Source organism: Denticeps clupeoides, chromosome 3 (genome assembly GCF_900700375.1).
Source record: "Denticeps clupeoides chromosome 3, fDenClu1.1, whole genome shotgun sequence".
NCBI lineage: Eukaryota > Metazoa > Chordata > Actinopteri > Clupeiformes > Denticipitidae > Denticeps > Denticeps clupeoides.
The window spans coordinates 34,661,683-34,671,112 of NC_041709.1; the positions used below are offsets into that span (position 1 = coordinate 34,661,683).

The 9,430-nt window shown below is 42.4% G+C and overlaps 1 protein-coding gene and 1 long non-coding RNA gene across 3 annotated transcripts; both read right to left on the reverse strand.

Annotated features, from left to right (window-relative positions):
- Positions 1-694: 694 nt before the first annotated feature.
- Positions 695-5,152, reverse strand: LOC114785779 (polymeric immunoglobulin receptor-like). The gene is made up of 7 exons (XM_028972362.1): positions 4,594-5,152; positions 4,247-4,522; positions 3,856-4,167; positions 1,678-1,776; positions 1,498-1,575; positions 1,353-1,411; positions 695-1,226 (listed from the first exon to the last, which is right to left on the reverse strand). The coding sequence occupies exons 1-7, from the start codon at positions 4,631-4,633 to the stop codon at positions 924-926; spliced, it is 1,167 nt and encodes a 388-aa protein (XP_028828195.1). The 5' UTR covers positions 4,634-5,152; the 3' UTR covers positions 695-923.
- A 61-nt stretch (positions 5,153-5,213) lies between these two features.
- LOC114785914 (uncharacterized) lies at positions 5,214-8,717 on the reverse strand. Of its 2 annotated transcripts, XR_003749113.1 has the most exons (4): positions 8,594-8,717; positions 7,019-7,435; positions 6,727-6,906; positions 5,214-5,852 (listed from the first exon to the last, which is right to left on the reverse strand). It is a non-coding gene; the product is annotated as an uncharacterized LOC114785914 (long non-coding RNA). The 2 variants fall into 2 exon arrangements; XR_003749112.1 differs by lacking the exon at positions 8,594-8,717 and having other exon boundaries at positions 7,019-7,519.
- Between the last annotated feature and the right edge of the window lie 713 nt (positions 8,718-9,430).

Below are 9,430 nucleotides of genomic sequence, written 5' to 3' on the forward strand. Positions count from 1 at the left end.
CACATCCAGTACACCATCTACATTTCTCATAAGTGTAATAGGTGTGTATATCTACCCATTCTGTACATATGTAAAATCTCACAAATCTATCTTTTATATATACATACCGATAGATTTTTTATTTTTAAAATTCACATTTACTGTTTTATTTTATACATATATTAAAATGTATATTAAATCTATACAGTTGACATAGTGTCTGTGATATTGTTTTTTTGCTGCTCTAATCTTGTAAATTTCCCACTTCTAATAAAGGACCATCGCATCTTATCTTATCTTATCTTATAGACACTGGCGAACCAAAAAGAAATGTCTTTATTTGAACAATTAATGCAATTTATACAAACTGAGCAAAGATCATTTAACAACATACATTTGACTAATATAATCAAAGATTATTTAAAAAATGAAATCAGAATCTATATGATGAAACTATAGATAAAGCACACAAGCAGACCCAGATTCAAACCCCACTTACTACCATCGAGTCCCCGAGCAGGACACTTAACCCTGAGTGTCTCCAGGGGGGGACTGTCCCTGTAACTACTGATTATAAGTCGCTCTGGATAAGGGCGTCTGGTAAATGCCGTAAATGTACTGTGGCAATCATCCAAAATGAAAAAAAAAACACAACGCTTTTAACGCCAAGAGTAGACCTGCGATGCGTTGTAGAGGAATATCATCAGCGTTTCTCATACGTGTTCGCAATAACATCAGTAAAGAAAGACAAATGTTATTTGTCACACACATACACACACACACACACACACACACACACACACTCAAACGTTTAAAAGATCCAGGCGCTTGTGCAGACCTGGTTGGTGGTCCTCCAGGCACACGGTTAGAAAAGAAACGGAGACCATTATATCTCAACTTCTCTGGTTTAGTAGCAATGTGTGAGAATGGGAAATGTGACATTTTTACTGAGGTTCTCCTGGTCTCCAGATCCTTGCATGGGTGCAAACATCTTCATTTTCCTCCACAGTGGCAGGCTGATCTGCCTTCCTTCGGAAATGTACCCTGGCATAGTGAACGTGAGCTCCGCCGGGACAGGGTCCTGTTGGCGATGGCGGCGAATCCAGCGGTGCCGCGGTGCCATTCGGGGAGGAAGCGAGAATTGTGGGTAATTTAATGGTATCGTAGATAGTGGTGATTGTGACTGGTGTCCTGCCAGGATCACTGGTGACTTTAATTTCCTCATAGTCACTGTCCGCACGAAGAACCTGATGGACAGAAGGAACAGTATTATGGGATGGAAACAGGGACAGGTGTATTGTAATCTGTAGAGAATCATTTACATTTTACTTTATAGACTTTGATCAATTTTAGATAACAGAGCAGTTCATAACCTGTCTGTGTCCTGTCTCGTGTGATGATGATGATGATGATGATGGGGACTTTACGCAAGCTTTAGGGTCACCGAAACATAGGACATTTATTTATACGGTTTACATTTCTAGACGATGAACGTTGTGTAAGAGACGTAAGACCTACCCTGCACCCGTCTCTTTCTGCACCAGTGAAATATAACGAATGCGGTTCCCAGCATGAACGCTGCAGCAGCAGCGGACGCTGACAGTACCAACACACACACACACACACACACACACACACACAGTAACCAGTCTGGCCGAGCACTGCTGATGCATGCGTTACGTCTGCAGTTCCTCCTACCTGGAAACAGTGCTGCTGAACCTGAAGGTGGTGGTGGTGGTGGTGGTGGTGCCGTTGACAATGATGAAACGCTCTGAGATGTTGCACGTCCATTTGGGTCTACATGTAAAAAATTATATTCTGTAATGTTATATGAATAAATATTGAATACTTTCACACTGCACTAGATGGGAGGATGCGGTTTGTGTTTGTTAAGCTAGGTTGTGCAAGATGCGCTGTTGTCCCGCCCCTGGTCTTACTCTCTTGGTGAGGTACAAATCTAGGGATGGTTACAGAAAAAACATTCTGCTGCTTTGAAGGTCCCACACAGTGGCCTCCATCAGTTCAATACCACCAGGACTCTTCCTAGAGCTGCTGGAGACCTAAACTGAACGATGGAGGGGAAAGGCCTGCCTGGAGTTTGCCAAAAGGCACCTGAAGGACTCTCAGACCAAAATTCTCTGGTTTGACAAAAATTGAAGTCTTTGGTGTGAATTCCAGGCATCACGTTTTGATGAAACCAGGCACTACTACTCATCACCAGGCCAATACCATCCCGTGGAGATGTTTTTCAGCTGCAGGACCTGGGAGACTAGTCAGGATAGAGGGGAAGATGACTGCAGCAATGTACAGAGACCTCTTGAACTTGGGTGATGGTTCATCTTTCAGCAGGACAACGACCCTAAGCACATAGCCAATATATCAAAGGAGGAGGCTTCAGGACAACTCTGAATGTCCTTGAGTGGCCCAGCCAGAGCCCAGACTTCAATCTGATTGAACATCTCTGGTGATAATTTAAAATGTCTGTGCACCGACACTTCCCATCCAACCTGATGGAGCCTGAGAGGTGCCACAAAGAGGAATGAGTGAAACTGGCCAAGCTTGTGGAATCATATTCAAAAAACTTGAGGCTGTAATTGATGCCAAGTATTGAGCAAAGCCTGTTATATGTACATGTGATTTTTTTTCTTCTTCTCTCAATTAAACCATTTTTAGGGGTCAGCGGTGGCCTAGGGGTGCCACTGAGCAAAGCACCGTCCCCACACATTGCTGCCCACTGTTCACTCAGAGTGATGGGTTAAATGCAGAGGACAAATTTCACTGTGTGCACCGTGTGCTGTGCTGCTGTGTATCACAAGTGACAATCACTGTAACATAACAAATGTGATGCATTGTGAATACTTTCTGGATGCACTGTACATGTGTTTGCCAAGATCTCTGCTAGCCCATCATCTGAAACTCAAACCCAGCAAAACTTCCTCCCCGTAACAGGATCTTAAACTCTCCCTGGACAAATCTCCAATTTCTCTTACTGTCACTGCATGCCACCTTGAGGTAGCCTCACATTCTTTCTTGCTCATGTATTAATGCTCTACAACATTAGAAAGATTCAACCATTTTCATCAACACATGCTGCACTGATTCCTGTCCAATCACTACTCACCTCCAAACTGGACTAATGTAACTCGCTCCTGGCTGGTCTACCCTTCACTGCTACTCGACCTCTACAGCTTTCTCCACCCAGAATGCTGCCTCTGGGACATATGGTTTCTGTGTCTCAGTTAACGCTTGGGAGGACTCGAGATCTCGCCCTTGTGCTCGCAATCACTTAATGTGCCCCTGTGTGTTTCAGCAACATTTTCATGTTTTTCCATAGCCCTTGGACGAGGGGTCTCGTCCTGATTCATTTTGATAAGTGTACTGTCCCCTCAATATAACTAAACACACAAACATCAATGTCTAAACTGCTGGTAACAAAAGTACACCCCTAAGTGAAGATGTCCAAATTATGTCATTTTTATAAAGTGTATGCACTTTTGTAAGATACAGTACATAGACAGATAATGTGGGTGAGACAAGGGACGTCTATATAGGATGAAGAGGAAAAATTCACAAGAAGACGAGGTGCCAAACCACAGTCAGTTCTGGGGTTCTGGCTCCATCGGCACCCCCTAGTGGCTAAGGCCTGCCAGGGACACAATGTGGACACAATGTTACGCTCAGTGTTCCAGTAGAGACATATTGGTTAAATCTGAGGCCGTCCGAGCTAAGGGATAAACCGAAGAAAAATAAAGCTTGACATGTGAAGGCAAAAAAAAAAAAAAATTGCATAAATAATTTCACTTCTCTAAAAGTCTAGGACCATGAGAAAACAAGTTAACTGATCGGTTTTCTACATTTCTTACGTGTGAAACTCACCGCTGACTTGAAGTTGTACTTCTGTTAGGAGAGCAATATTCCCTCCAGATGTCCTTACTCCACACCAGTACCTGCCAGCATCACCACTGACCAGCTCATTAATCGTCACGTTGAAGATTCGTGCACTTTTGACAACTGTGATGGAAAATCGGCTGTTGCTCGTCATCGTTTTGGTTGTAATAATATAGGAAAAATTCCGGTATTTGACAAGATGCTTGCAGTTATTCTCCGATTCTTTGGGGTATTTGCATGTGATGATAAGACTGCTCCCCAGAGAACCAGTCATTGTGATGGGTTGACTGCAACATGGCTCTGTAAAGCAAATGAATAGTCTTTAATTCAAAAAAATGAAAAAACATCCGTTCATATTCTTTAATTCTTCTTTTCCCACCCTGTTTCACATTCAGCTTTACAGACAGGACGGAGGACTTGTTGACCGTACAGGAATAATTCCCAGCATCCGCAGTCGTAAGGTTAGTCATGAGCACCATGAAAAATCCATCAGTGACATAGTCATGCAGAGCAAATCTGCTTCTTTCACATGATGAAGTCCCCATCTTGCAGAAGTTGATCTGATTTTCTTTGCTTCTGTTTTTGTCGGTGTACGGGCATTTAATGAGGAGACCTCCTCCGGAGAATCCTTTCAGCTGAGGCAAGCTCAAGGCACCTGCATCACAAGAGAAGCATCACATCACATACAGTGAGGCCTGTTCAGGGCAGCAGATATTAATGTCTTACCAGAGATCTGGAGAAGGGCAAAAGTTAGAAGCTTCTCCATTTGTTTGTTCACCGTAAATGAAGAAAAGCCTTCTGCTTGAGAATGTCTTTATAATCTCCAGTTCTCCTTTTTAGTTTCTCTGCTACACACCAACGGTTACAGCTGGAGACACACACATGCTTGGCCTGGGAGAGATATTCAGTGCTGGAGATGTTATACTCTCCTCAAACACCAGGGAGATGTACACTTGGGTTACTGATGCAGATCCACTGTATATGATTAAGAATAAAGACTTAACTGTCATTGCTCAATCATACTTCCAATTGTGACCTTGACTGTGGTGTTGCTATGTCAATACACACACAAGGAAAGGCACTCGGAAACGGTAGGCCTGTATAGTAAAATGCAGGGCTGACAGTGAGCTGAGCAGGGGTGGGGGTCCTATGTATGCAACACACTTTTAACACATAACTTGTAGGCCCCTGGGCCCAGATATACAGTACAGGCCAAAGGTTTGGACACATCTTCTCATTCAATGTGTTTTCTTTATTTTCATTGGTAGATTCTCACTCAAGGCATCAAAACTATGAATGAACACATGTGGAGTTACGTACTGGAGTTTTGATCATTTATACCCCCATTTTGTGATTTATCTTACATCCCCTTTTCTGCCATATACATGTGATAAACGAGGCTCTATGTGTATATGAAGATGAGGAGCTGTGGGCGTGTGTGTATGTATAGTATATATGGCTAACTTTCATTTATATACAGATCACTTTAAACATTAATACTGGTATATTACAATTACATTACAGTAACATGGACAACAATAACAACAACCCACACTGTAACAGCTATTGTGAAACTATACAGATTTAACAGACAGAAAACATTCTAGCTTTTGCATTCTTTTAACAATTTATGTGTAATTTTTATATAGCCAATTTATTTGTCAATATGCATTTCAGATTTTTTATAAGATTTGGGGTATTGTGTATTCTTGCATGTTTATCGTGTGGTAAATTGTTTGAGTTGGCCTAATTTTGTAAAGCATTCAAAGCAAAAAGTGCACAGGTAGAGCGTCCATTATGTGTCCTCTTGTGTTTCATCCGAAAAATTCCTCCCACGTCCTTCACACTGATAGAGCTTCTCTCCAAAATGTTTTCTCCATCGTGTTTCAAGGTTTTTTACTTTTCTTAAAGCCATTGTCACACGTCTTAAAGCGCTGAATTTTAGACTCTTTTTCATATTTGATCAGTGAACGAGTTTCCATTTTCTGTAAAAATAAAAATAAAAAAAACAATTTAAAGCAATCAACACATGTCTGAATCGCACTCATCGCACTCAGATATTATAGCGGTAGCATTAAGGAGAGTTAATATTTAATACCCTCAAAATTCCCGATTGCTCAATGTACCAAATAATTGGATTTACCCAGAGGCGTGTAAAATAATTGTCTTATTTTATTTTCACAACATTGATCTTTTTTTAGACTGAATCTATATAATACAAAGCAGTTTGTTCACAAATGTTAGATTGAATATTTTACCCATCGAAATTGTGTCATTGCACCAATGGTGAAAAAGAATAAAACTTGACAGAATGTTCCAGGTAACTACTACTGCCTGGTCTGATGGCAGCATTGTGTTAATGTATCTTGCAAAAATTTCATTGTGATAAACACCAAGCACAGCACATGGTGCGCACAATGAAATGGTGTCCTCTCCAGTGAAAACATGCCCCACTAGGGGCAGTGGTGGCCTAGCGGGTAAGGAAGCGGACCCGTAATCGAAAGGTGGCCAGGTTGAATCACACACTGCTCCCCACCACTAACTAAGGGTGATGGTTAAAAGCAGAGGACACATTTCATTGTGTCACCGTGTGCTTGCTGCAGTGTTTCACAATGACAATCACTCCACTTTCATCGTAGTGAGCAGTGGGGAGCCATGAAAGGTGATACCTTGCACAAAAGACACTTTGACTGGTCTAAACCATGTTGTCAGTGGGGTCCAATTTAGCAAACTTGATCAAAATAACATAAAATACCAAAAATGCCAATAACTGGCAGACTGACCCAAAAAGACTTCACTGTCACCCAGAAAACAGTCACTTCTAATATCCAGATCACTATATGTTAGTTCTCCACTCACCTGAATATTCTTCATCATTCATCTCTTCCTTCACATTAATTCCTGTTGGTTCCAGCATTTTACTGCAGTTCAGAGATGTGATGGTATCTGATGATATTTCTGGTTTAACATGTGTGCTGCTCCGGTCTAAACTCCTCAGATCAGCAGGTAACAGAGACAGACTGTGGTCCATCATGGGATCTTGGAATGAAGCAGTAGTTATTTTAACAAATAGCAATTTAAAAATTATCATTCAATAAATATTTTTAATCCTAAATGAGATCTGAAATGATCAAATTTTACTTTTACTCACCGTAAGCGATCACATCTTGCTTCTCATCCTGCCTGGTTGGTATCAGAGTTTTTTCACAATACATAGGTGTGATGATATCTGATTTCTTCAGTTCAACGACTGCTATACACTTGTAGAGCTTTTCATCAGTATGTTCACATTGATGACATTTAAATGGACCCAATGTTGTTAAGTATTTAGAGCAAAGCGTGCACTGGTAGGGCTTCTCTCCAGTATGTATCCTCTGGTGTATTTTAAGATATGCGGCATCTGAAAAACTCGTCCCACACTGTCCACACCGGTAGGACTTCCCTCGAGAATAGTTTCGTATTTCATGTAACTTCATTACTCTTAAACTGTTGGTACATTTGCTGAACTGGTGCAGCTTTTCTTCAGATCCCCTTAGAAATCTTTCATCAGATAATTTCTTTTCACTTTCTGTAAAAACAAACAATTTGAAGCCATCAAAGACATGTTTAAACCCGACTCATTTAGTAACAAGTCACACGTGTGCTGTTCCATTTTATGAATCAGTAGGTAACAAAAAGACTGGGATCATCTGGGGCAGTTGACCCTTAGTATCCCACAAGACTGAACTGGACTTAATCCTTTAGAGATTCTTTATTCTAACATAACCTATGTATCTCACAAAATAAAATCCAAAAATGATTATTTACAGAGCCTCTAGACCAGGAGTGGGTCAGGGGTCACAAACGAGTGTAATCCCTTTGTTCAGGCCTAGCGGTTAAGGAAGTGGCCCCATAATCAGAAGGTTACCGGTTTGAATCCCAATCTGCCAAGGTGGCTCTGAGGTGCCACTGAGCAAGGCACCGTCCCCACACACTGCTCCCCAGGTGCCTGTCATGGCTGCCCACTGCTCACTCAGGGTGATGGGTTAAATGCAGAGGACAAATTTCACTGTGTATCACAATGACAATCACTTCACTCACTTCACTTCATCATTGGCAGCGTAGGAGATCGGTCCTTCACTGGTCTGGTCTGACTTGTTGCATTACTGATTGAGTCCTGACCATTCAACTTTATTTGTTGTGAAGCGCACAGACCGTCCTGGGTAACGTGCGTTGGCGTAAAAAGCACTCTTGAGGGAGTGTTCACTACGACACTTTCACATGAACGGCATATTATCATCTCCTCTTTGAACCGTCACCTTATTGTGGTGGAGGAGTTTAAGAGCCCTAATGATCCTAGGAGCTATGTTGTCTGGGGCACTTGGTGTGCCTGGTAGGGTCTCCCATGACAAAATTGTCTTAGGTAAAGGGCGAGACAAAGAACGGTTCAGAAGACCTTTCATGAAAGGAAAAACTTGGCCTGGAGGGTTACCAGGGTCCCACCCTGGAGCCAGGACTGACCCGGATACATGGGCTCATCCAACTGTGGCCCCACCACCATCAGGAGGATCATGAAGGATACGGTGCAATGTGGATCAGGTGGCAGACCAAGGTGGGAGCTTTGGCGGTCCGATCCCCGGACAAGGAAACTGGCTATTGGGACATGGAATGTCACCTCTCAGGCGGAGAAGGAGCTGGAGCTTGTGGAAGAGGTTGAGCAGTAACTGCTAGATATAGTTGGACTCACCTCAACACATAGGATTGACTCTGGAACCCAAGTCCTTGAGAGTGTAAGAATGGACATCGCGGGAGCCTGCTTTGTCTTGCATAACAGATGTCTGCAGGGGGAGGTGTAACATTCCTGTGTCGACAGTTGTGGGTGAAGATTCGACACCCCGGTTTTTACATGTCTTTTGTCCGACATCAACGTGCGAAGTATCAGCCGTCAGGACCGCCCACCCTCTTTGTCTTCACCAAATGGGAGGCACCGGGGCGTGACATCAGAAACAACAGGTTCTGATTGGTCAGTGACAACTTCCTGTAGGCCAGTGACAACTTCCTGTAGGCCAGTGACAACTTCCTGTAGGCCAGGGGTATAAAAGTCTGCGCACATGTGGAAAATGGGTCTCTGAGCTATCTTGCTCAGGGGGGTTTTCCCTCAGAAGCCGGAAGGCTTCTGGGACTTTTATCTTCCCTTCTCTTTCTCTTCTCCCTCTTTACTCTTTCTTCTCATGTTTACTTTCTCTATAACCTTGGTACCTTTTTACATTCAATATTCACATGTAACTACAACAATTATTTACCGGTGTTAATTTAGAAACTGTTCATTTTTAACCTCTATTGTGCCATGCCTCTTTCTGCCAGGTAACATCAAATTGGAGTGGTTGAATACAGTGCTTTGTGTGGAGGGAGAAAGAGTTTTTTCTACACACTCTATTCTCTTCTCCAACACCACATGGTCTTCATGTGTGCTTTTTACAAATGGTGATCCCGACGTGATACCTTTGCTTGGATGTGGATCTGTGACCGTAAGTCCTTTTTCTGAATTTTACAGCATAGGGAAGAGAATCGATGTGCTTTCTTT